The sequence below is a fragment of the Carettochelys insculpta genome, chromosome 17 (assembly GCF_033958435.1).
Source record: "Carettochelys insculpta isolate YL-2023 chromosome 17, ASM3395843v1, whole genome shotgun sequence".
Classification (NCBI taxonomy): domain Eukaryota; kingdom Metazoa; phylum Chordata; order Testudines; family Carettochelyidae; genus Carettochelys; species Carettochelys insculpta.
In genome coordinates, this window is record NC_134153.1 from 10000001 (window position 1) to 10026926 (window position 26926).

General features: G+C 42.6%; 1 protein-coding gene and 1 long non-coding RNA gene across 3 annotated transcripts in view; one reads left to right on the forward strand and one right to left on the reverse strand.

The window, feature by feature from the left end:
* LOC142022143 (uncharacterized) overlaps window positions 1-905 on the reverse strand; it is a 21320-nt gene extending 20415 nt beyond the window's left edge. Inside the window, exon 1 of one of the 2 annotated variants that reach the window (XR_012647862.1) lies at window positions 678-905. This is a non-coding gene — a long non-coding RNA (uncharacterized LOC142022143). Of the gene's footprint in view, window positions 1-673 lie in introns of both variants that reach the window. The other variant, XR_012647863.1, reaches the window with a different exon arrangement.
* A 561-nt stretch (window positions 906-1466) lies between these two features.
* The window catches only part of TAF4 (TATA-box binding protein associated factor 4), a 74543-nt gene continuing 49083 nt past the window's right edge, over window positions 1467-26926 (forward strand). Inside the window, exons 1-2 of the mRNA XM_075011587.1 lie at window positions 1467-1785; window positions 3765-4868. Of these exons, the coding sequence (XP_074867688.1) occupies window positions 1467-1785; window positions 3765-4868 (1423 nt within the window). The remainder of the gene's footprint in view (window positions 1786-3764; window positions 4869-26926) is intronic.

Genomic DNA, 26926 nt, shown 5'->3' on the forward strand with positions numbered 1-26926 from the left:
TGCCACAGGACTTCTTGTTCTCGAAGATACAGACTTAACACGGCTACCTCTGATACTTGTTAGGTGATGAGCTTCCCTAGGACAGACCCACGTGTCTGTGACTTAATGGGTCCTAGCCTAATACTGTTCAAAACGGACCTTAAGTTTAATGCATTTCTCTGGCGGCAATTTGCAATAGCATTCAAAACGTAAGTTACAAGAGTCCATTCTTAAACCGTAGCAGCTCTGGATTCAAAGCTTTAAGTCCCTCCGCATGGCTTACATCGTGGGTAAGATGTTCAGCAGTAAACTAAGCCTCCCGCCCCCACGCTCACTTTGCTGTTTAGCTTTCAGTGCAGCCGCCTCCCAGGTTTCTCGCCCCCTTGGAATTAAATCCAAGTACCCCAATCCCCTCCCCCTTGTCTACGCATTCACAGCGCTCCTTCCTTACAGCCTGTCTGCTTGCAGGGACTGCCCACCCCGAGACTCCCAGTATGCTGAGTCAGTTTCCTAAATCCGCTGTCAGGGAAGCTCGACAGCACCTTGCTTTGCACACAGATTAGTGGCGCCTCCCCCCCCCCCCATCCCTAGCCGTCCCGGGGAGCTCCCGTGTTCGGCTGAGCGAGGGCAGGTAGCAGAGGCTCTCTTCAGCTCAGAAAGGCATTTGAAATCCCCGCGGAGCAGCGACACTTACTGACCGAGGGGCACAGGATAAGGCAGGGGGTGTCGCTTGTCTGCGGAGCCCAGGTGGGGAGCCGCAGAAGAGCCCCCGCCCGCGGCGAGGCCAGGCACTGGGAACTGAACCTGCTCCGTCCCGGACGAGAGGGGCGCGGTACCACGGCTGCCCGCGCTGCGCCTCGGAGCCCGCTCGAACGGCCCTGCCCGGGAGGCGAGGCTGCCTGACTCGGAGCTCTTTGCCCCAGGGGCTGCTGCTCGCTGCCCTCTGCTGAGACTGGGCGTGGGGCCTAGGGCCGCGTCTCCTCCCCCGCCCTCCCCTGGATCAGTTACACGCAGCTGGCACAGGTGTGGGCCGCCCTCCAGACTCGCTCCGGCGACAAGGGCCAGACGCAGGGAGCAGCAGGGAGACACGCAGCCATCTTGGGCTCAGGCGGACAAAGAGCTGCCTTCTCCTCCCCCCGCCCCGTCCCCGTGCGCACCCCCAGTCTCGTCCCGCGGCCCCAACTAGCCTCGCTGTCCCTCCTCACTCCAGCCACCCCCTGGCTTCTGCCCCCGCTGCTCCCGCAGCGTCGCGTCCGGGCCGCCGCCACCCGACTCCTAACTAAGCCTTCGCAGCCATTTGCCCAGGCTTTTATAGGCGGCTGGCGGCCAATCATCAGCCAGCGGAATCCCTCTCCGGCCGGTGATGTGAGCCTGGGCGCGTGCGCTTGCGCAGTGAGAGGGCTGTGTGTGTGGGGGGGGTGGGAGGGAGGAGTGAAAGGGGAGGGGGGGGAGGAGGGAGCAGCTCACAGGAACCCTCCAAAAAAAAGATGGCGGCGGGCTCGGATCTGCTGGATGAGGTTTTCCTGAACACGGAGGTGGATGAGAAGGTGGTGAGCGACCTGGTGGGCTCCCTGGAGTCCCAGCTGGCGGCCTCCGGCCATCACCACCAGCACCACAAGGCGCAGGAGCCGCTGAGGGCCGCTGGGGGGCTGCTGGGGAACCATGTTGTGAGCAGCAGTAGCAGCAGCAGCAGCCCTAGCCCTAGCCCTGGAGGAGTAGTAGTAGGAGGCAATGCTAATGTCCAAACAGAGAACAGCAGCAGCAGCAGCAAGATGGGACTCAGTGCCCCAGAGATCACAAAAGCAGGTAACCTGGGCAGGGGTGGGGGGCTCTCTGGGAAAGGGGCCTCCCCTCCCCCCACTCCGAAGCTCTGACTGCCTCCCTCCCTTACTGCTTTCCCCCCTTTTTCCCTCTCTCCTCCTCCCCCTTGTTGTTGTGGCAAGAGCTGGAGTGCAAGGGGTGGTAGCAATCATATTGGGGAGATGCCCCCACACAACAGGCCCTTTAGTGTATGTCTGACTGTGCTCCTCTTCCCCCTCCTGTTCCTGGGTTATAGAGGAGGTGTTTCTTGTCATATGGGGGTGCTGCTCCCCCCATGTTAGAGCCATAAACAGACACTGGTGTGTTATCAGTCCCTTTTTGTTTTTTTCCCTTGTTTCTGGAGTGTAAAGGGGTGATATTAATGAGAGAGGTCAAGGGGGGAACCAGTGGGGGTGAACTATCTCTTTGATGTCTTTCCCCAGTTTGTCTGAATGCTCCTCTGCCTTCCCCATTGCTAGTGTACATTGGTGAGGTTTATTGGGGAGATTCCCTCTTAATAGGGCCTTCCAGTCTGTGTCTGAGTGCTCCTTCCCCTCCCCCTTTGCTGTTGCTGAAGTGCAAAGGGGTGTTATTAATCATGACACTCGTTTCCTGTATAGGAGGAAGTGAGGAGGGATTTCAAGGGGAAGAAGCCCCTAAATATGCCTCCCTCTATATCTGTCTCGATATTCCCTATTACCCCTCAGGTAGTCGGCGCTTCAAGGGGGTATTCAACACATTTCATTCCTTTTTCTCCCTCAAGGGGGTGTTGTGGCAACACAAGGTCTTTGGATGTGGGGGCGGAAATTCAGGACACAATCCCTAGCCTCCTCCTCAGATGGTTTTCTTCCTATCTACCTGTGAATATTTGCCACTTGATGGAGGACCTGGATTTTAAGGGAAGATGTTAATCATAATATTAGGTCTCTCTTTGTGAGAATGGGTGGGAGGTTGTTTTTTGGGTAGGGAAAATATCCTTATCTGCCCAGTATCTATCTGTGATGCTTTCCTCCCCTTGCTGCCCCCCCCATGCTTTTCTGTTTCTTGTTGCAGAAATACAAGAGGATGCTGATATTAATAACAGGTCTGTAATGAGAATCTTGCAGGAGGGTCCTTGTAGCTATTGAGACTCACACTATCAGGGTTATCTGTGGCAGTTCCCTTATCATTTCTCTCTCCTAAATTCAGGACCTGGCCTGCCAAGTCTGGTGTTAATCTTGATGTCAGGCCTCATTAAAGCCCAAGGAGGAGGTCTCAGGGCAGGAGGGCACATTGCAGTGTCTGAATCATTCCTCCCTCCCCCCATATTTTTCTTTATGATTGTGGGAGGCTGAGGAGCAGAATTATAGCAGCAGGCCCTGTGTGGACAAAGTCCTTTTTCTGCAACTTTTTCTTTGCCAGATTGACGGCTCTCATCTTCTATGTTTTACATTGTTATACTACTTGAACTGCATGGTACTACTAGATTCCACTACAGGAGATGAATGGATGAGGGGTAGACTGGACAAGGTAAAGTGGGCATAGAGAGGACTTTTTATTATTCACCACTCTAGTTTTTTATTTTTCTCTAGTTGCATCAAGTGGAGTGCTAAGGAAGTTTTTAGACATAATGTCAGGCCCTGGAATGAGGGAGAGAAGGAAGCATAGGGTAAAGAAGCACCTCCAAACCCCTTTACTGTCCAGATCCTATCCTCTTGTGCTTCTGTTTTCCCTTTATTTCTTGTTTTGATTGGTTCAAGAACATGCTATAATAATATCACTGCTGCCAGGTGTCAATATGGGGAATAATGGGGCGTCAGGGTAACTTTTTCACACAGCCGCTTTATTTTCAGCTCCTCTTTTCATGTCTCAGTACAGGGAGAATGGGGAATGATGGAGGGTCTGAAGGATGAAGAAGACTTGGGAGGGTGGATGTGTGTGCTCCCATTACCTTTGCTTTCCCTCCTGCACATTTTCTCCTTTGAATCTTCTTGCTCTTGTTTCAGGGGCTGGAGGAGTGCAAGGGAGCGTTATTAATCATAACACCAGGTCCCAGAGTTCAGCTCTGGATGGAGCCACTACAACCAGCACCAGCACCACGACCTCAGCAGCAGCAGCAGGAGGAGGATCTGAAACGTCTGCTGCTCCAGGGACCCTCAGTCAGGGCAAGTCAGTGGTTATCAGTACCATGGCAACTGCCTTATCCACCAGGAATGGCAAAATTGGGACCACAACGGTGCAAACTTTGAATGGGAGTAATGTGGTGATGAACTCTCACCATTCAGGAAGTGCTGCTTTCTCTGGGACTCCTGCAACTGCTAATCCTGCTGCTGCACCTGCTGTTGCCCCTTTAGTTAACAATGGACCTGGATCTGTGGGGAAAGCAAATACAGTTAATGCTGTTTTGCCATCAGCTTCTAACACTGTCATCCAGACTTCTTTCCTCAGCACTGCTGTGTCCTCCACCTCATCCCCATCCCCCACAGTAATCTCTTCGCAACCATCACCAAGCATTGTAGGTGGGGGCCCTACTGTAGCACTGGTGAGGCCACCAATTCACACAGCAGGACCCACGGTTGCTGCAGCTGCTGCAGCCACCCAGAATGGGAGTAATACTGTGATCAATTCAGCCATCAGTGTGGGTGTAGGGAGTTTTCCTGCTGTTGCTGCAGTCACTGTGGGTTCTGGAGTTTCCCTCCAAACACCACTTGTGAACAGCCAACCTGGTTCCAGTGTGCCGGCAGCACCCACCACACAGGTCATCAAATCAGAGTCTCCTAAAACTATAGTGCATGCAGTATCCCAGCAACAGACACTAGTTGCTAGTGGCCAGCCCAGTACTACAGGGGGTAACATGATAATTGGGCAAACTATGCAAGCTGGGCTCTCCAATGTGGCTCCCAATCCCGGTGGGATACCTCCTGCAGCTCCAGGTACCCCTACAGGAATGGCTAAGGGCACTGCCAGTACAGTGGCACAAAGTCTGCCAAGGACTCCAACAGCAACTACAAGTGGTATCAGAGCAACTTTGACTCCTACAGTTTTGGCACCACGTCTGCCTCAGGCACCTCAGAATCCAACTAATATTCAGAACTTTCAGTTACCACCAGGTAAGTATAGACTAGAGATTTTTATTTTGTGGCTGTATGTGTTGTTGAGAGGAAGATGAATGATTCATATACCTACATTTAGTTGTACATCCCAAAAAATTTCTTTTTGTTTGATATTACTGGCTTTTGAACAGTGAAATGGGATGTTATGTTTTTTATGCTATTTCATGTGACAAAGGTGTGTTGATACAGAATTATTTTAGAAAACTTACTGTTGTTTAGATCTTCCTTATTATTAAAGTGCAAGTATGAACAAGTTGCAAAATAACAGTCATAAAATGTTATGTGGATGCACCTTTCTTCTTCATTTTCATATAGTACGTTTTTGACTTTCAAGTGGTTTTCTTAGTAATTCATATAACATTCATAGTAATTCATATAATCATGCTGCTCTTTTCCCTGTCCCGATGTGCCCCAAGTATCCTACAAGGAACATTGCTTGGTAGTGTAGCAGCAGGTACAACATAAGGAGAGAAACTGCTTTTTTAAAATCCAAAATACATTGAAATAACAGATTTGAGTTCTGCTCTGTCAGATTTGGAGTTCATGATGATCTTTTTTCACTGGACTTTCAATACAAAGACAATCTTATTCTGTCCTTGCATCACCCTGTTGTGTATGTGTGGTTGCAGCTCCTGTAGTAGCTAACATCGCGCTTAGTCAGGGAACCAAGCCCCAGACCAGTATGGAGTGAGTTAAAGGCAGAACTTTAAATCCATCTGTTCAGCCTTAACTTTTTTTCAGTTTGCTAGGTGATAGTATTATACAAAGAACAGCCAATTAAATTTTATTATTACTACCTAATGAAATCAATGGTGTGCATATGCAATTCATTTCAGTAGGTCTTAGAGTTGTAAAAATGAGATCTGTTGAAACTACTACCCAACCTTAGATTGATGCTCTTATCATCTAAGATGCCAGCAACCATGTTATCTTACGGTACACTGCATTTCTGTATAACACTCCATTTATAGTTTGTGACACTTCCTGGGTAAGTGAAGTCCAACAGACATTCCATATATTTAAATCACAATTTGGACTTTAAAATCCTACATTTTTATTGCATAGGAAGACAGTGACTGGCAAGAATAATGCATATGCTGATGTTTCAAGACTGGTTTTACATTTACCAAAAAGTCTTAAAATCTTGAAATCCCTCTTTTTAATTTGGAGTCTGTATTTTTTTTTAAATAAACTAAAGTGTATCATACTTTTCAGGATTTTAAGATGTTATCTCTTGCTGCAATCTTAATCAAATTGCCCTTACGGGTTACAGGTGACGTTAGTTAAATTTGGGTATATATCTCTGTACTGGTGATATGGCAGTACTGCATAGTTCAATATAACTAATTATGGAAGATACCTGCTTGACATGATCACTAGTTTATATCAAAAGTGTTAGTGGTTTAAAAACATTTTACTAACTTACTAAAACGTGTCCCATTTACCCACAAGGGCCCCAATCTTTATGGCTTCCACAGGAATAACTTATGCATGCTCATATTCTCAGTGAAATCAAAGTAGGGCTTTGTAGGCTTTTAACTTAATTTTTAGGCATAAGTCTTTTAATGTTAACTTGACCAAGATTTTAAAATGTCAAAAGAACTATTATTTTTGTTTCATTCTATATACTATGCATGTTTAAAATAGAAAAATATACATGTGTACTGGAAACCTAGCACTTGGAAATGGATCCTGATTTTTTTTTAAAGGGTTGTGATATTAGACTTTATTGGGAGGGGAGGCAGTTATTGTTTTTAGGTGACAGATTTTCAACAGAGCTCATTTCCCACTTAAGCACTTAAATTGACCTGCCAAATTTTCATAAGAGCTCAGAGTTCAGCATTTTCTGCTGAGGACAATGAGAGCTGCTGCATGACGAGCTAGTCTGAAAATCTGGTCTCGCGTATAGGTGCTGTGATTACTTCAGAAAATCTAGTCCTAGATGTTTCGGGTTCTTCCTCAATGCACATTTAAAAGTACCATTGATATTAACAGTTTAACATGTATGAGGGGCCAGTAGACTACTATAAAAACCATAATGAGTTGAATTTCAAAGTACAACAGAGTTGACTAGATTTTCAAAGGAAATTTATACCTGTCTCTAAAGTTGCATTTGCAATGTTTGTACGCCCAAATTTTTGCATGTATAAATCTTCAGATTAGTTTATGCAAACAATATTTGCATGTAAAAATTGGAGAACTATATGCTATACAGTTTGCTCATGCAAATTTGAAGAGTTTATTTATGAAATAACTGGAGAACAAAAATGCTTGCACAAAAAAGTAGTGTGCACAGGGTAACAACAATTTAACATCCACTTCTGAAAAATTTGCCTATTGTGTTGCATGGGGGGCTCTCAACCTTTCCAGAGTACTGTACTCCTGTCATGTGTCTAATTTGTCTTGAGTACACCCAGGTGTCACTTCTTTTAAAAACTACTTGCTTACAAAATCAAACAAAAATTGCAAAAGTGTCACAGCACACTAATACTGAAAAATTACTTATTTTCTATTTGTTTTTAGAACTATATAATAAAAATAAGAATGTAAGCATCTTACTTACATTTTAGTATGGGCTAGCTAGAACACTAGAAAAAAATCATATGAAACTTTAGTTTTTACTGACTTCACTACAGGTTGAAACTCTCTAGTCTGACACCTTTGGACCTGACCAGTGCCGAGCAAGAAAATTTGCCGAACCACAGGAGGTCATTATTGTCTAGCAGCATTACCAGTTCTTCCACTGCTTAATGTTCTCTTAGAAGACATTTAAGGGTCAATTAGAACTAAATAACAGCACAGAACACAGAGAGCCAGGACCAGTGGTTGTAAACAAATTTTGTGGGACTGTGGGTAACTTGGCCACACCCATGATAAGTGGACATCCAGCTAACTAAAGTGGTGCCAGACCATGGATGTCGCAGACCAGAGTATGTTGGACTAGAGAGCTTCAACCTATAGTATGTTTTTTTTGTTTTGTTTATATATATATATATAAAATCAATATAGGCTGTTGTATAGGTAGGCAAATAGGCATTGTTGTACCCCCTGAAAGACCTCAGTGTACTCTCATATATTCTGTATTTATTTTCCAAACAAAAACAAACTAGTTGTTTCATTTCAAGTCTCCGCCCCCAAAAGTCCAATTACTGTTCCACATAAATGACACTAAATAGAAAATGTTAATATATTTATTAATCTGGGGCTTTATACAAATATTTTCTAGTGTTTGGGGTAGTCTGCCTCTTAAAATAGTTTGATTTACACTTCTTAAAATGTTACTTTGAGAGTGTCACCTTTATGGTGTACTAATGTTTAGCTAGATGGAATTTTAAAAGGCCAAATCAAAAAGTATGGAATCAGGGTTATTAATTGTTGCCCCATTGCAGGAGTTGGGGAACCCCCAGCCTAAGGTCTGGCTGTAGCCCAGGGTTTGCCTGTACCTGCTGTTGAGTGGGGATTGTAGAACCTTGAGCCTCACAGGCTGGAAACAGGGAAGCTGGGGCCACATTTGGCCCAAGGGCTCTGCCTGGTGGTGGTGGAGGGGGAAAAAGTGGATCCGGGCTCTGCATGCCACTGCTGCTGCCACCCTCCTCCCCTGGGTGGGGAACTACAGTGCTGAGAAGCGCTGCCTAGCGAAGCTTTTTCCCCACTGCTTTGACCAGAATTGCAGCCAATCAGAGCACCGGAGAGCTGTGCTAAGTAAGGGCCTCCCCATCACCTCTAGTCAGCTTGTGCACCCACCCTCCAGCCTGCTCCTCTATTTTACTACTGCCCAGATTGGCACACTCATGCACCCTTCTTCCTGTCCAGATTTCATATCCCAAGCTCACTTCCTGGAAGCCCCTCCCACACTGAACATCTCGTTTTTGGCCCCACCTCAGAGCTTCTCTCTTTTTTTCCTGTGTGTGGGTACCCCCTGACTCAAAAAGGGTTTCCCACTTCTGTTCTATTTGGTTCCGTCACATTTCAATTTTTCCTCATCTTAAGAAAGCAATGCTATCAACATTTCTTTTGAATAAGAAAGGACTCATTTTTTGTAGTCCTAAAATCTTGGTAGGGTGGGAGACGTGCTTGCATATGTATGTATGCAATATATCTTTTCTCCAGCAGCCCAGATTTGGAATCTGTAACCTGAACATTTGGAGCAGTGCTATAATATTCCAAAAATTGCCTCAACGACCATCTTTTTGGCTCTAACAGCGATGCTGAAAATACTCTTGAATTGACTTTAGCAAGAACAGTCCTGTCAAACATGTAACAAGTTTATTTAGAGATGACTTATTTTGTTTCATATAGAGCATTATGAAGTTATGTTACGTTTTTAACTGCTTGCATTGTTCTGAAGTAAATAGTGTGAGGATATTGTTTATGCACTGATTTGGTAGTAGTTGGGACAGTTGATATTTAAACATCAGGGCAGTTATTTCAGGTACACAGAAAGTATTTTAGTTGCTCATAGATATTGGAAGGTAAAACAGAACTATTGCAGCATAGGTGAGATAGTAAGTAGTGACCAGAAGTCATAATACGCATGTGCTGCAAATGTTTTTAGTGATTTACCTACTTCTTTTTCAAAAAGCTAGGTTTTGGACTAGCAATTTGCATTTGCCGTTGTATATAATAGCTTTTCAAAACTGGCCCCAGCTGAAATGTATAGTCTAGTCTACTTAAAATAGCAATATTCTGAGGCTTGAGAATTTAACAAAAACTGAAACTGTTTTCTCTGATTACAGGTATTTTCTTATGAAAAGTCATTATAATGAAATATCTTAGGTTAGATCTATGCCATGAACTGGAGTGTGGTTCCCAGCTCATACACATGTACTTTGCAGTAACTCAGTGACACTTAGCACCAGTGTATACATAGAAGTAAAGCTGCAATATCACGGGCAGTAGCAGTGGTGACGCAGTTTGACTGCGTTGAATACGTAGTCACAGTGTTCAGACAGGTTTGTATGCAGCACAGCGAAGTACAGTTGAACCTCTGTAGTCCAGCATGCTCTCTTTGGCAACTTCTATAATCCAGCATGATTTTAGTTAGCTGGATGACCATTTATCGTGGGCATGGCCAAGTTTCCGATGGTCCATAAAGTTTGTTTATAGCCACCAGTCCTGGCTCTCTGTGTTCTGTATTATTATTTAGCTGTCCTTTCCCCCATAATGTCTTCTAAGAGCCCAGTAAGCAGTGGAAGTATTGGTAAGGCTGCTAGACAATATTGACATCCCGTGGTCTGGAAAATTCTTTCAGCACTGGTCAGGTCCTGTGGGTTGCAGACTTAGAGAGGTTCAACCTGTATTTGAGCGAGCTAGCTAGCTCAAATACATCTATGCAAGCTGGGCATAGACCCTAGCTTGTAGTGTGGATATAGCAAAATTGAGCATAGTAGAGGGGGTAAAGTACTATATGCATATATTGGTAAAATTAAAACAGGACAAAGCTATTAGATCTACTTAGGCAAGCCTGCTCATTCTAGACAAAAATGAAATAGAGAAACTCCACTTTTGTTTGTTTTGGAGTGAGTTTTTGTACCTATGCTGAAGACAAAGAGCGTGTCTACACAGGAAAGTTATTTGAGAATAATGGCTGCTGCGTGAAATAGCTTTGCAAGCATCTACATGGCAAAATTGCTATTTTGAAATAATTTCAAAGTAGCAGATGGCTTATTTCAAATTCTGTAAACCTCATTGTATGAGGAATAGCACCTATTCTGAAGTAGATATTTCAGAATGTGGGTTGTATAGACAGGAAATAGGGCTATTTTGAAATAAGCTGTAGTGCTCCCAGGGGCTCTAATCAGAAATGGGCTCTGTTGTGCGTAGATGCTCTATTTTGAAATAGGTGAGTGCTATTTTGATACGAATAGTTTATTCCGAAGTAACACTGATGTGTAGATATAGCCAAAAGGTCCTCCTCATCCACAGAACAGTATAGCAAAATGTGTCCATTAAAGCTTCCCTGCTCTCCAATTTGCAGGGATCACCCCTCAGTAATAGGGGAGTAGTCGATTATCTGCGCTCAATTAATCCTCTGTTCATTTGGCACAGACTGCCAACAAGAATATCACAGTTGCCCACTAGTCACTGAATTGATGCCACAAATTGATTTTATATGGGTTGTAGAACAGCCATCAGAGGATAATGCTGGTGGGTCTCTACTGCTTTTTTCCTCCTTGCCCTCCAATATTTCCTTGGCATCTGCTGGTAGTTTTGTGTGAGAATTACATTTGTGTCCACATCACCTATCTTCTGGGTTTTTTTGCGGGCAGGGTCCTCATGCACTATGTATAAATCCAGTAGCTGCCACCACTCAGTTTTCCAAAGCAAAATCAGTATGAACCTCATGCGATTTGACTTTGATTGTTGCAGGCTTCTCAGCAGCACTAGTGAAAATGACCAATGATAATTTGACACTGCTGCTCTTGGTAGAGCTATAAGTACCAGTGGAAAGAGGAGGTATATAGCTGTATACGGAAGAGGACATCATATATGTGTCATATTTGGATGGTTTCCTATACAACCATATAGGTTGGAGGTTAAATTTGTTTGAAATGGAAGTTTAAATTCTACACAAATGTATGGGTTATGGCTCTGTCACTTGCCTGAGTATGATTCTTACTCCTTTTGGTTTTGGTTGCCTTTTTCCCCAACTCTGCTTATTGTGGTCACCTTTACGCACATCTGAACTCTAATTGACTTGAATGGTGATGCCTTCCTGAACGGGAGCCAATTTTTATTAAAAAAAAAAAAAAAAAAGCAGTTTCAATACCTGTATAGGTTTTTTTTTTTCTCTCTTCCTTTTTGAGGAGGAGAGGCAAATAGTCTTCCGTGTATTTAAAAACTGAATGTTTGTCACCAGGCTGGGCGCACCACAACCATTAAGTCATAAAATTGGCATGGAGGAACAGAGTTAGACTTTGGTCCCAATCCTGCAAACAGTTTATCCGTGTGATTCTACTCAGATTAATGATCCTACTGACTTCAGTAAAGAAAGTGTATACTAATGCTTTACCAGGATTGAGATCCTAAAATAGTAAGCATAAGAGGGGGAAAAGAAAAAAGGTGAAGCAAATTAATTTTGAGTAAAATTGTCTAACATGTTTGCATTGTAAGGCTCTTTAGTGTAGTAAGACATCTTACTTTTTGAGTCCAGTCTCATAAATATTTCTGAAATGTTTAAGTTTCTGTGACTGTGAATACATACACGAACTTGCTGATATTCAGATAGAAAGGTGTACACAAAGTATCTGAGGGAAGAATGTTAAATATTGGAATGTATCTCAGTTCTGATTCTCACCAATTTGTGAGCAAGTCTAAATGTTTCCATCTGCTTACAGCTTTTATGTACTACACTACAATCTATCAGTATTATGCCTGCTAACTGGCCCTGTTCTGTGTGTAGTTTTTGTTTTTTGTTTAAGTAACAAGCAAGGGTCATAGCAGTTTACTGAACTTCTTCTCACTTTCAAAGCATATTACAAATGTTAATCCTCTCACAACCCCTGTGTGATTGGTAAGTAAGTAGTACTAACTCAACTGGAAAGCTGAGGAAGCTGAGGGAGAAAAGTTGTGACTTTTTTCCATGGCCATGTGTGTGAGAATCATTGTGAAACCAAAACTAAAATTTGAAAGGCCTGTGATCAGATCACTGGATGATATGCTTCCAAAAGAGAGAGTGATGGATTTTCTCTGTTCTACATTTAAAGGGGTTGGAGGAAAACTGATCAAATTATATATCAGCAAAAGGAACATTCTGCTTGATTTGAAAGGTCATTTGTTCGTTGATCCATCAGATTTATTATATATTTCAAGACTGAGGAAAAATAATTTCTCAATTTTGTTAAAAATCTAAAGATCATATCTTATTATGACAATCTTAAGTTTTGTCCCAGAAGAACTTGAGGTTGAAAGGGTGATTATTGTTCTGCCTCAGGTTACATTGTTTAAAAAAATATTTTTATATCTCTTGTAATTAGATTTTATATAGCATATAACTGATTTGTTCAAAATTAAATCGAAGACGCATTTAGCTGTCTTGAATGCTATATAAAACAGTTCCATTTTAGAGTAGTTATCCAAAAATGTGTATTTATGCCAGTCTTCTTAACAAACTAGAATTCTTTTTTAAAACATGCTTAACTTGGGGATTACTTACGCATTCAGTTTAAGGGTTCTACAGAGCCCTGTGGTCAAGACATTTGTCCAAGAGCTTTGGATATCGGTTAGTTGCTGCTTCTGACGTATTTTGTGCACCACTGCTAGTATTCAGGAACTGTCCACCACAGTGTTTTGGTTCAAAATTTTGTATTTCTGTCTGTCTAAGTGGGGCAGTTGTGAAGGGCACTCAAACTCTTATGGCCTAGGAACCAAAGTTTTGTTTTTTGCTCTCAGCTTGCGTTCGCAACTTAGCTAAAACAGATTACTGCAGTTAAGCTGGCAAGGGAAAATCAAGCGTGATCGCTTCCTATTAACCAGAAAAAATGTGAAAGGGTCAACAACATAGTGATAATCCAAAAAATGTAGTACAGTAGTAACAGAGAGGTATCTGTGTTAGTCTGTATTCTATCAAAACAAAACTACAGTCATGTAGCACTTCAAAGACTAACAAAATAATTTGTTACGTGACGAGCTTTTGTGAGACAGACCCACTTATTCAGATTTGAAGAAGTGGGTCTGTCCCAGAAAAGCTCATCATTTAGTACAAAATACCTTTGAGATATTTTGCCTAGTTCTTGTTTCACTTGATATTTTTGGGAAATGGCATATGTGAACAGAAAGCTGGAAATATACTAATTTTTATCCCAGTTTTAGGAAAGCAACTAAGCACATACTTTAAACGTGTGGATGTGTATAAATGGGGGTGCTTTTCTCAAAATGGGCTCTGGTAAGGGACTGCTTTGCTCTTTGTGCAGATCCTAGCACATTGAGGCTTGGATTCTGATTTGGGCTTTTATGTAGTTCTGAAGTACAAATGAATCCAAGCAAATAACCCAGACATGTAAAATGTATCAGTGACATTGAGTATTTTTTTCCCAAATATAAAGAAGCAAACATGTAGACTTTGAATCTCGTTTATTTGGCAACCTCCCTCTAACTTTGCAGCATTGAGTTTTGACAAAATACTGTTGAGATACTTTTTTCAACGATACATTGTACCTAATGCAAAACAAGCTCTCTCAAATTTGTATTATGTAAGAAATTCTTATTATTTTAAGAGTCATGCTTTCCATGGAAGAGTTCTGTGTATGGATCCATAAGTACGTTCTTTGAGTAAGAACAATTAATTTAATATTCAAACATTACTGAACTAATAAATGCCCTTACGAGTTTGTGAATTATTAAACCCATTGCATCTCTTTGTATAGTGTGAAAAATGTGCTATGTACTTAAAAGACAGTTAAAAAATATTGTCCTTGTCCAATGGGCCACTGTTTCCTAAATGGGGGGGACCTGATCTACCAGTGGGTTTTAGAAAGACCCTAGGTGGGGTGCTATGTGCAGGGCAGGGTTGCCCTGTCATTAGGCCCTAGGCAAATATGCACTTCTTCTGACTTGGTGCAGAGATGAGTCCCAGAAGGAGACAGAAGTAGGGAGGTTGGAGAACAAACTTGCCCCAGAGCAGCAGCTCACATGCCGTGGAGCTGGGCCCAACTCTTGACTCTGAGCATTGAGACCTGTGGCATAGAGTTTGTTCCAGCTGCCTGCCTATCATACAGAGGGGTGGCTGGGCCAAGCCTGAGAGATGCGCTGACCTCATATGTTCAGTCATCGCATCAGGAGTCGTGAGCTGGAGCCAGCCCAACCCCTTGGGACAGGAGCCAACAGTACGGGGGAGGGGGAGCCTCCTTTTCCTCCCTTTCCCTTCCATGGGAGCATTTCCTGTATGCTGCACATGGATTAGAATTGTTGTTCTGGGGTGAAAGGTGCACATATGTAATGGTGGGTTACAAAAATTAAAGAAAAAAGGCAATTGATTGCCTCAGTAACTTTTAGGAATCCCACCCTAGAGCATACTACACAAATATCAATGTAGAAAGAAAGGCTAAGGTGATGGGACGGGAGCAAAAATCAGGTGATAGAACAAAAATGTTTAACTTTTGAAAAGTTATGTTTAATACTCAAGCGTAGGCATTTCCATGAGAAGAAGCCCCTAGGACCTGTAAACTACTTAGAGGAAATGTATTTTCAGGGAGGACTTGAAAGAAATGAAGGTGGGGCATGGTCAGGTTGGGTATTCCAACCATAAGGAGCAGCATGGAAGCAATTGCAGTGACAAGTGGGAGAACTCTAAAGAGGCTAGTTAGTAGAGTGTTTCTGGGGGAAAAGGATGAGGTGATGAGAAATCAAGCCCAGAGGAAGAAGTTGTGCAGCACATCATAGAGAAGTACCAGGAGCTCAAACTTGGTACAGTGATGGGTACTTTCTAATAAAGATATGTACATTGACACCTGCAAAGGTATTAGCACAGTAAACCTTATCTATACCATTCCAAAACCAAATCTATACCACATCATTCAAATATTTCCTCTTGTCCCCACTTCCTAGTAGACCAGCTACTTCTCTTTGCCTCTGTTCACTCTTAAACAAGAGAAAAAACTAACAGTCTTTAAGTTACTTGTTACTCAACATTGCACCCTGGTTTAAAACATATATTTTAAAGTTCCTTGAATTGTTAGAATGAGAAACACATTTACAGATGTGTAGAGAAATTTTTACTTTTTTGGTGAAGAGACTTTTTCTTTTATTTTGCTGTTTATAATTTAGTTCTATTTGAAAAAGATATTGTACAGAATAATGTTATGCTAAAGACATGCAGTACCGTGTTCATGTAATAGTTGAACTTTGCCTCTAATTGGCAGAGGTCATATCAATCTCTCTTTTGTATATGAACTTCTAGATGCAGTATACTGCTGTAAATTCCTAAAATTTGTAAGGCTGCATTTGAGCACCTCATTAGTAATCCTCGAAATGGCTATTAGCATGGCCGTTTTGAAGTTTTATGCTAGTGTAGACGCAGCCTGGCTACGTCTACACGTGCCCCAAACTTCGAAACGGCCATGCAAATGGCCATTTCGAAGTTTACTAATGAAGCGCTGAAATGCATATTCAGCGCTTCATTAGCATGCGGGCGGCAGCCGCGCTTCGAAATTGACGCTCCTTGCCGCTGCGTGGTGCATCCGGACGGGGCTCCTTTTCGAAAGCACGCCTCCTCCTTCGAAGTCCCCTTATTCCAATGAGCTCATGGGAATAAGGGGACTTTGAAGTAGGCGGCATCCTTTCGAAAAGGAGCCCCGTCTGGACGCGCCGCGCGGTGGCAAGGAGCGTCAATTTCGAAGCGCGGCTGCTGCCCGCATGCTAATGAAGCGCTGAATATGCATTTCAGCGCTTCATTAGTAAACTTCGAAATGGCCATTTGCATGGCCGTTTCGAAGTTTGGGGCACGTGTAGACACGGCCCCTAAGTGTCATAAGTCACGGGAATCTTGTCTGCATTATGGCTTCTGCAGCTGCTGCTGAACAAGTAGTACTAATAGAATTTTTTCCTGAAAATCTAATGTAGATGTGGCCTTGGCATGGGATGAAAACTAGCTGGTTTGCAAAGTCACAGATACAATTTAACATATTAAAAGAATTGGCACCACACTTATTAGTTTATCCTTCCTCAAAAAAAAAAAAAAATCGGATACCACTAGGTGATATTCCTTCACGTAACTCTTCTGAAATTAGTGGAGTTACAATAAGGGTAAATTTAGTCTAAATTGTTTATTCATTTCAAAATTATTGAAGTAAAACTTGGTTAACCTGTTGATAGAGATTTGCTTTATAAATTCTTTCCTTCTTGGCCTTGCTAATGGTGTACAACCAGACTTTGTGCATGAATGTATTACAGGTTGAACATCTCATGTCTGGCACCCTCAGTGCCTGACTGGTGCCGAACAAGAGAATTTGCCGAACCGCAGAAAGTCAATAACACATTACCAACACTTCCACTGCTTACTGGGCTTTGAGGAGACATTTAGGGATAAATTACAGCTACATAACAGCAATTACATTTAGGGATAAATTACAGCTACATAACAGGAAAAAACTGAGAATCAGGACTGGTGGCTGCAAACAAAGTTTATGGGACCATGGGAAACTTAGCCACATCCATGATATGTGGTTGTCCAACTAACTAAAATCATGCTGGATTACAGATGTTGCTGGGCGAGAGAGTTGTGGATTAGCGAGGTTCAACCTGTACAGAAAAATCTGCCTTGTGAATTTCAGACTAAAACCAAACATGCGTCAGTTTGCTTATAGCTTGACAGAAGGGTATGTGGTGTTTTGACACTTGACACAGACATGAAAGCATATTAATACCTTTCCAGGTAACATAGCTTTTGAGAGAGGTGGTAACATAATTTCAAAGCTGATTATAATAGGGACATCTATTTCTTCATTATTTAATTTTCAGGAGATACCAACACTGTTCCCACTTTAGAAAGTAAGACTTTTCCAATGAGTCCACCATGAAGTGTCTTTATCCTCATTTGGCATTAGCTTTAACTGATAATTAAAATGTTTTCATGAGTGGTCCATACTCCATAGCCTATTGAAATGATAAGGAATATAGTAATATAAGCTGTGTGGATGCAATGAGTTCTTGTGTAGGGTTAATGACGAAAAGCTTTTGGCATGAAATTAGAGTACTTTTGCAGATTAAGCATTTAGCAAAAGCAAATTTGGTGAAAATTATTTTTGATTTATACAAACTTCCCTGTACTTCACAAAAATTAGACAATGAGTGAACTATAGATTGGGCCCTATGTAATCTGATTTTGTGGCCACAGAATTTACCACAGAAGTCATCCAAATGCCACAGAATCATGTTCTAGAATCTCAGCTTTCATTTTTGAAGAGCCAAGTTCATAGCTTTTACAGTTGTGAGATCTAAAGCTGCAAACTGATGTGGTCGTATTTTCCCAAGTTTGCGTATCACACGAAGAAATAGCGTGGACGAGTGTGAACTGCCCTTTATTTTCAGTCAACCTCTAGTTTGCCATGGGTTTTGCCATTTTGTTGAAACTGGACACCTCACAGTGTGTGTGTGTGGGGGCGGGGGGGCTTGTGTCACTAACCTTCTGAAACAAGCTCGCAGCTTCCTTTTTGCTCTGAATTAGGTTCTAGTACATGCCCACTGCACTGTTTATATTACCAATCAGAAAGGGGTTGTGAGGTACTGGGCTACCTGGAAAATAGCTGAATAGTCAAGACTAATGGAACTGAGGAAATGAGCTTCAGAATTCAGCTATGAGTTTGCTCATTCCCTGGCACAATGTGGGAACAAAGAGTGGAGCCAGGCTGTTTGGAGGGCATAATGGAAAAACACACCCTCAGAAAATCACTGTTGAAAATATTTTTTTTTTTTAGTAATTTTTTTTTTTTGGGTTATGAGCTCTAGTTGTGTATATTTACGTGGAGGACCATGACCTAAGTAGTGTTTTCAGGTTGTTCCCTAGATACTTCAGCACGCCCACTGTAGTGGAGTTGCCATTTTAAGACAACTGTGATGTTGAACTAGGGCTTTGAAGGGTCCTTGAAAGCTTCTCATTCATCTAAATTAAAAAAAAAAATCACTTTCTTAGAGAGCAAAACCCTATTTATTCAAGCAATTCAGGAGGAAGTTCTACCTCAAAGCTGACTGGCTAAGCAAAAGACCCTTTCAACCAGAGATTGGGAAGTTGATCAGAAAATGTGCTTTCATGTGTCAAAGATGTGTGGTTCCTTTCACAATGCTTCCCAGGGTAGTAAAGTCCAAATAGTTGTATCTTGTGCTTTTTGGAAAATGTCTGCAGTAGGGTCTCAACATTCATGATCTTACGGTTTGCGAATTCAATTATTTGCTAATGGCTGCTTCCCTCTGGGGCTCCGGGGCCGGGAGCGCCAGCAGCTGCCACTTCCCCTCTGGGACAGGGAGCGCTGGCAGCTGGGCTCCAGGCGGAGTGGCTGCCAAATTCAACATTCACAAGGGTTCTCAATACGGAACCCTCGCAAATGTTGAGACCCTACAGTATATACTTTGCCTTTTGGGAAGAGTTGCTTGGAAAATCAGGGAAGACAAGGGCATTGTCCCCAGTTCCCTAATTTGCTGATTGTATCAATCTGTGGTCTGTGCCAACTTGTTGCTTACTAGGATCTGTTGCAGGACAGTCCACTTGTTTTTCCATCCAACTGCATAGGTTTTTTCTATCCATGTGTGGAATACGTTTTCTTTAAGTGCCAAGACGTGCCAATGTGCACCACTAGTAGGAAAAAACCTAATGGTGGGTGCTGTAGTAGTGAGCTGTGCGGCATTTGAATTTCTCCTGAGTGGCCACACAGGGACCCAGTGTACAGGGAACATTGGTCTTGGCTGCCTTCAAGGACCTATGCAGTCTTGGAAACATAAAATAATTTTGTGATAGCTTTGCTGTTTCTTTTAATTTAATGAATCCTTTGCCAAAGAAAGCAAGCTTTGCTCCTTTCAGCACCCATCACTTGACAAACGCTGTGTCTGTACTGGCACTTTCTTCATTAAAACTTTTGTTGCTCAGAGGTGTGAAAAAACCACCCCCAGAACACTAGCTTTTAGGGCTACATCTACAGAACAAAATAGTCAAATTTATTAAAGTTGACTTTTTAACACTGGGCTTTATAAAGTCAAAGTTGAGTATCCACGCCTCCCCAGAAGGTGACTTAGTGCATCCCCGCAATATTGCCAGAGTTTGACTGTTGCAGCAGTGTGTTGTGGCACAGCTCCCTCAGCCCCATAACATTCTGGTTTTTTTCATAGGTTCAGTATTGAGAAAAAATGCCCCACAATTGTGCGTGTGTGTCATCTTCCTACGCTGCATTGCCCTTGTTCTCCTCCCTTTGAAAACAAATGGCCATTTTTTCAGAAATCTTTCTTTGATAAGAGAACATATTTGAGTTCTCTGCATTATGGACCTTTTAACCAAATGTGTTCAGAGAGCGCCCACTGTCATCTTCTCAGACTGTGTTGCCCTCATTTCCCTCCTGTTGAAAGCAAATGAAGGAAAAGTAGGGAATCCCAGGGGAAAGAAACCCATGACTGAACCATGTCAACAGGTACCTCAACTAGTTTTCCCTGGTGAAAGAACACCCTTCATAAGGCAGTGTTGTTTATGGTAACAGTGGATTAAAACCAGACCACATGCAGAAAGGTAGGGAGGGAATCATGTCAACAGGTTGCTCAGCTATTTTTCCCCAGTAAAAATACAACTGATTGTGGCTCCTCTGAGCTGCATGCTTTGGGAAGGGAGAGTACTAGAGCCCAGGCTGGGGGAGGGATGTGAGCCATCCCCGAAAATGTGTGTGACCAGTGGCCCGCCCCCCAACTAAACTCAGCTGGCAGGGACCAATCGAGGCTTCTGTTGACATGGTGCAGTCACCTTGCTTCTTATTAGTCACCCTGTCTTACCTTCAGTTTGTGTTGCATCACAGGGGCCAGCTAATCCCTGACAATCTTTGTTGTGGGGGGGAACCGGCCCCCTGGCGCTTGGTAAGCCCCCAGAAAATATGAAGCACAGAAGCTTTCAACTCGTGCAGGCCAGTACATGCTGCAGTCCAGAAGTGTGGTCCTCACTGCACAGGTGGCACGTGGTGTGGTGAGGCAGAGGCTAGCCCACCTTGCACGTGGCACCTGTGGAGCAGGGGGATACCCCATATAAATGTGAAGCACAGAAAAGAAGTTTATCAGACTTTTCTGCTAAATCCTGTCCAGGGAAGAAGCCTTCACTCTGCGCAGGGCAAGACATGCTGCTGACTACAAGCATGACCCCCACAGCCCAGCTGCCACATGGTGTGGTTGCCTTGGGGCTGGCACACCAGCCATGTAGTGCTGGGGGTGTGGGGACTAGCCATGTGGTGCATGGCAGTTAGAACCCCTGAGTCCATGGTGCCTGGCAGGGGCAATGCACCATACAAATTTGAAGCACAGAAAAGAAATTTCTCAGCCTCTCCTGCTACATCCTGGGCAAGGAAGAAGATTTCACCCTTCACAGGGCAGAACACACTGCCCCATTGTCTGGTCCCAACAGCCAAGCCACCATATGGTATCGTGGAGTATGGGCTAGTCCACCAGCTGAACTGAGACCCTGGCTCTTCTGATCGCTCCATGTTGGGGCTCTTTCATGGCTACATGTGATCATCATGCTGAGAGAAATGAAGTCAAAATGCTGGGCTTCCTGTTTCCTACTTCCTGCACACCTGAAGAACAGGGAGGCGAAGTTGGACAGAACATACACGTTCTGGGCATTGTGAGATACCTTTGGAGACCAATACAATTGGTTTAAATTAATGCTAGTATGGAAATAGCATTTATCTGACCTTTTTAAATTTGAACTTGGGATTACTCTGCCTTGGATGGTCAAAGTAAGAATGTCCTTACCGTTCCTTAAAATTGATGTAATGGAATTTTCAGTGAAGACAGTGACAATGTAAAATCGAGCTAACTGCCATAACATTGACTATGCTGTAGTGTAGACATAGCCATAAATAAGTGCTGGTGTAGAAAGAGATTTATCAGCAGGAGATCTGCTCATGGTGACAACAGCATCACCTTTTATTGGAGGTAGTTTTATTTTGTTACCAGGAGAGCTCTCTCAGCAATAAAGAGAAGCTATACCTTACAATGGTGCAGCTGCCAGGGCACAACTGCGTGGTTTAGACATAGTCCAAGAAAACAGACTAGTGGAATCTTGGTCCTCCAAGAACTGATGAATCTCCTTTTAAAATTGTTTACATTGGTGTCAGAGCATTTATAAATTCTGACAGCAACTTATTTTCACTGGAGCTGGGTGAATTGGGGGAGAAGACCCTCCGTATAAAACTGTTCTTGCCCCCAGTACATTTTTGATTTCCCCATGGTTTTTTACAACAAAGTGCACAGCACCTTTGCCCAAAATTTCAAAGTGGGGAATAGTGCAAGTTTTACAAAAGCTTTTAATTTTTTGAAAGGAGAATTCTCTTTCACATGTCTATAGGTCTACATGTCATTATCTTCTATATGTAGATCTACTGCCATGAAAGGAACGATGGAACTGCTACATCCATTTTAAGTGTAGTATGCACGAAAAGTTATTTTAACATCTAATATTAAATCTAATATTAAACTGCCCCATTCCATGTGACTCATTTGCAGAAAGCTTATCTAGTTCCAGGTACTCGTTAGCTTTCCTCGGATGTGTGTAGTTGGATAGGTTTGACAGCAAGAGACTGTGATTTGTGGACTATACATAGGACTAATTCATATGACTAATTCAGTGTGCTGTGTTTTTGTTTGTTTTTTGCAGTAACAAAAATCAGATGTTTAAATACTTGTCAGGCTTTGGTAATATGCATAAAGATTTATGTCTTAATTAGTTCATGAGAGCAAGACTTTTTTTTTTGTATGGACTGTGTGTGGGTTCTCTACCCTATCTTGTCTTTGTCACTTTTTTTAAATATTGGCTTGTGATGCAACTTCAAACTTTTTTCTCTTCTGTTCTTCTGTTAATAGTAAGCAAAGGCAGATATTTATGTAATCTGTTTAAAGTTCACTACTGTTCCTTTTCAAAATAGAAATGTAGGGACCTCACAAGGTTAAAAAGTCCAGCTCTCTGTGCTGAGGCAGGTTAAAGTAAACCTCAAGTATCCTTGACAGGTGTTTTGTCAAACTTCTGGAAGCTTATTCCAGAGTTAACTATCTTTTGTGGTTAAAAATTTTCTAATATCTAACCTCAGTCTCCTTTACTGCAGCTCAGCCCCATCCTCTTCTCTCCTAACCTCAGTGAACATGGAGAACAATTGATCTCTAATATCTTGATAAGAACCCTTCACTTATTCGAAAATTATCAGGTTGTCCCCTCCCCACCCTGGTCATCTTTCCTCAAGATTAAATATGCTCAGTTTTTAAGTCTTTATTCATAGATCAGGTTTTCTAAACCTTTTATCACCTTTGCTGCTCTCATCTGAACTCTCCAATTTCTCCACATTTTTTCCTAAAATCAGGTGCAATAAATGTACACACTGCTCCAGATGAAGCCTCACCAATGCTGAATAATTCAGTGTCTTAAAATTCTCCTGTTAATATACCACTGAATGCCGTTAGCCTTTTTTCACAACTCCATAACAATATTGGCTCTTCCAATTTGTGATCCAGAACTCCTAGATCCTCTTCAGCAGTACTTCCCTGTAGTTAATCAAATGCATAACTACGAAATGAGGAATTTTTATTTCCTAAGTACAGTTCTTTTAATTTGTTCTGATTAAATTTCATCTACAGGTTGAACGTCTCTTGTCCGACACCCTTGGGACCTGACCAGTGCTGAACGAGAGAATTTGCTGGAGTCAATATTTTCTAGCACATTACCAACACTTCCACTGGTTATTGGGCTCTTAGAAGAAGTTTAGGGCTAAATTACAGCTAAACAACAGCACAGAACGCTAAGGGCTTGTCTACACTACCTCCATACTTCGAAGGGAGGATGGTAGGTAGGGTGTTAGGAGTTTATTAATTAAGTGCTGCGCTGCATATGCAGTACTTGATTAAGCAAATTTCCCCCCGTGGCAACTTTGAAGTTTTAAACTTTGAAGTGCCGGCTTGCGTCTAGCCGCAGCTCACCTGCCAGTACTTCGAAGTCCCTTTACTCGTCAAAATTTTGAAGTTTAAAACTTCAAAGTTGCTGTGGGGGGAATTTACCTAATGAAGTGCTGCGTATGCAGTGGAGCACTTCATTAATAAACTCCCAACAACACCCTGCTTACCATCCTCCCTTCAAAGTAGGGAGGTACTGTAGACACAGCCTAAGAGTCAGTCCTGGTGGCTGTAAGCAAACTTTATGGGACCGTGGGAATCTTAGCCATGCCCTTGATAAGCTGTCACTGGGCTAACTAAAATCATGGTAGATTGTAGTGTTTGCCGGATGAAAGAGTTCTGGATTAGAGAGGTTCATCCTGTAGTTGAATTCAGTCCATTTCTGTTATTTGTCAAGGTCATTTTGCGTAGAGTCTTTCAACCAGTAACGCACCAGCCTTATATCAATTTCACCTGGATGGTTTAGGAATGTCATGTGGAATTGTCAAGTCTTACTAAAAATCAAGATACCATATCTGTTGCTTCTTCCACTTCCTGTTAAGTCAGGAACCATGTCAAGAAGGAAATTACATTTATTTGGATTGTTTTTGTTCTTGGCCAGGGGTTAGCAACCAAAATAGCAAGAAGAGCTGGTTTTTTTTCCCTCCCAAATTTAGTAAAAAAACTCAGAGGGCTAGCCATGTTAGTCTGTATCCACAAAAACAAGGAGAAGTTTGTCAGACGTGCATCTGACGAAGTGGGTCTTTGCCCATGAAAGCTTATGATCCAAAAATCTGTTAGTCTATAAGGTGCCCCGGGACTTTTTTTTTTAAATCTCAGTAATTCAGGAGCCTGCAATGCCTGTGAATATGAGACTATCCTTAATAAATAATGTCAAACAATACTTTTTGTAATCCCTATTTAAGAACAGTCACACACAATGATTTTTGATGCAATACATATTTACTGTAGGACAACCACAAACTGCATTCTCTTGAGGCTGCATTTTTTGTTGGCAAATTTCTCATTGCAAATGAGACATAAAGGGAGCCCAGATGAACGTGATATAAATGCAAAAGGATTGGGTCCACTGGGTTTGAAGTTCTTTGTTTTTATCTTCAATGTTCCTCTTTTTTTGAAGCTGCCATTCCAACCCCACTTTCAAGCCAATTTTATTTCAAATTTAATTTGTTTTCTTTCTTAAAATGTGTGTTGCCCTTCACACCAGGAATACCATAAGTTTCTTTTTCAGAATCCAAGACTTTATTAGCAACATGATCAAAACACAGACACAGTATCCTATCACATATTGTTTGCTATTTAGATATGAGTTGTTCATTGTTGGGCTTTTAGACATTCACCTTTTATAGAAAATAATTAGAAGGGTCTTTTATTTACTTTGCAATTATAGCATTGGGAGCCACAAAGAAGGCCTTAAAAAGCCACAGGTTGCAGACCCCCTGTTGTTGGCGTATCCATGCTGGCTGTTCTTTAACCCTGTGTTCCTTGATTTGCTGACCAATTGATAAAAACAAAAAAGCAGTCCAGTAGCACTTTAAAGACTAACAAAATAATGTATTAGGTGATGAGCTTTTGTGGGACAGACCCACTTCTTCAGATCATAGCCATACCAGAACAGGCTCAATATTTAAGGCACAGAGAACCAAAAATAGTAATCAAGGTTGTCAAATCAGAAAAATATTATCAAGGTGAGCAAATCAGAGAGTAGAGGGGCAGAAAGGGGCAGAGTCAAGAATTACATAAAGCCAAGTATGCATAAGAGCCCCTATAATGACCTAGAAAATTCCCATCCCAGTTCAAACCATGTGTTAATATGTCGAATTTGTATATAAAAGAGAGTTCAGCAGCCTCTCTTTCCAAACTTGTGAAAATTCCTCTTCAGTAAGATGTAAACTTTCAGGTCATTAACAGAAAGGCCACTCCATTAAAGTGCTGACTGACAGATTTGTGAATCAGGAGTGTTTTTATGTCTGTTTTATGCCCATTAATTCTTTGTCTAAGAGAGTTTGAAGTCTGTCCAATATACAAAGCATCTGGGCATTGTTGGCACATGATGGCATATATGATGTTAGTTGAGGAACATGGGAATGTGCCTGTGATTCTGAATAACCTGGTTAGGTCCAGTGATTGTATCTTCAGAATAGATATGTGGACAAAGTTGGCAACGGGCCTTGTTGCAAGGAAAAGTTCCAGGACTGGTGTTCCTGTAACTTGTTCCAATATGTTTCCAGGTACTGAAATATAGGCTGACTCTTCTATAATTCCTGGATCCTCTTTATTCACCTTTTTAAAGATAGGTACCATTTCCCTTCTCCACTCCACTGGGATCACACCTATTCCCCAAGAATTCTTGCAGGTGATTGCTAATCATTCCAAGTTTGGTTCAGCTAGCTCTTTAAGGCTACGTCTACACGTGAACGCTACATCGAAATAGGCTATTTCGATGAATAACGTCTACACGTCCTCCAGGGCTGGCAACGTCCACGTTCAACATCGACGTTGCGCAGCACCACATCGAAAGAGGCGCTGCGAGGGAACATCTGCACGCCAAAGTAGCACACATCGAAATAAGGGTGCCAGGCACAGCTGCAGACAGGGTCACAGGGCGGACTCAACAGCAAGCCGCTCCCTTAAAGGGCCCCTCCCAGACACAGTTGCACTAAACAACACAAGATCCACAGAGCCGACAACTGGTTGCAGACCCTGTGCATGCAGCATGGATCCCCAGCTGCGGCAGCAGCAGCCAGAAGCCCTGGGCTAAGGGCTGCTGCACACGATGGCCATAGAGCCCCGCAGGGGCTGGAGAGAGAGCATCTCTCAACCCCTCAGCTGATGGCCGCCATGGCGGACCCTGCAATTTCGATGTTGCGGGACGCGCAGTGACTACACGGTCCCTACTTCGACGTTGAACGTCGAAGTAGGGTGCTATTCCCATCCCCTCATGGGGTTAGCGGCTTCGACGTCTCGCCGCCTAACGTCGATGTTAACTTCGAAATAGCACCCGACACGTGTAGCTGTGACGGACGCTATTTCGAAGTTAGTGCCGCTACTTCGAAGTAGTGTGCACGTGTAGACACGGCTTAAGTATTCTAGCACAAATTTCATCAGGCTCTAGTTACTTCCTATTCTTATCTAAATAGTGTTTAATCTGTTCTTTCCCTGTTATGGCTTGCATTCCTTGTCTCTTATTGTTAATTGAGTATACGGTCCCCATTACCCTTTTTAGTGAAGAATGAAGCAAAATAGTCAAACTCTTCAGCTTTCTTAATGTCATCAGTTATTAGCTCTTTCCCCCCTAAAAGTGGGGACCTACCCTTTCCTTCATTTTTCTGTTGTGCCTTAAGAACCTCTTAATTTGTCTTGAGCTAACGCACAAAATAAGTTACAGCTAGCAAGGGGTCTTTATGATTGTTTCAGTAATATTAATAAGGGCTGTA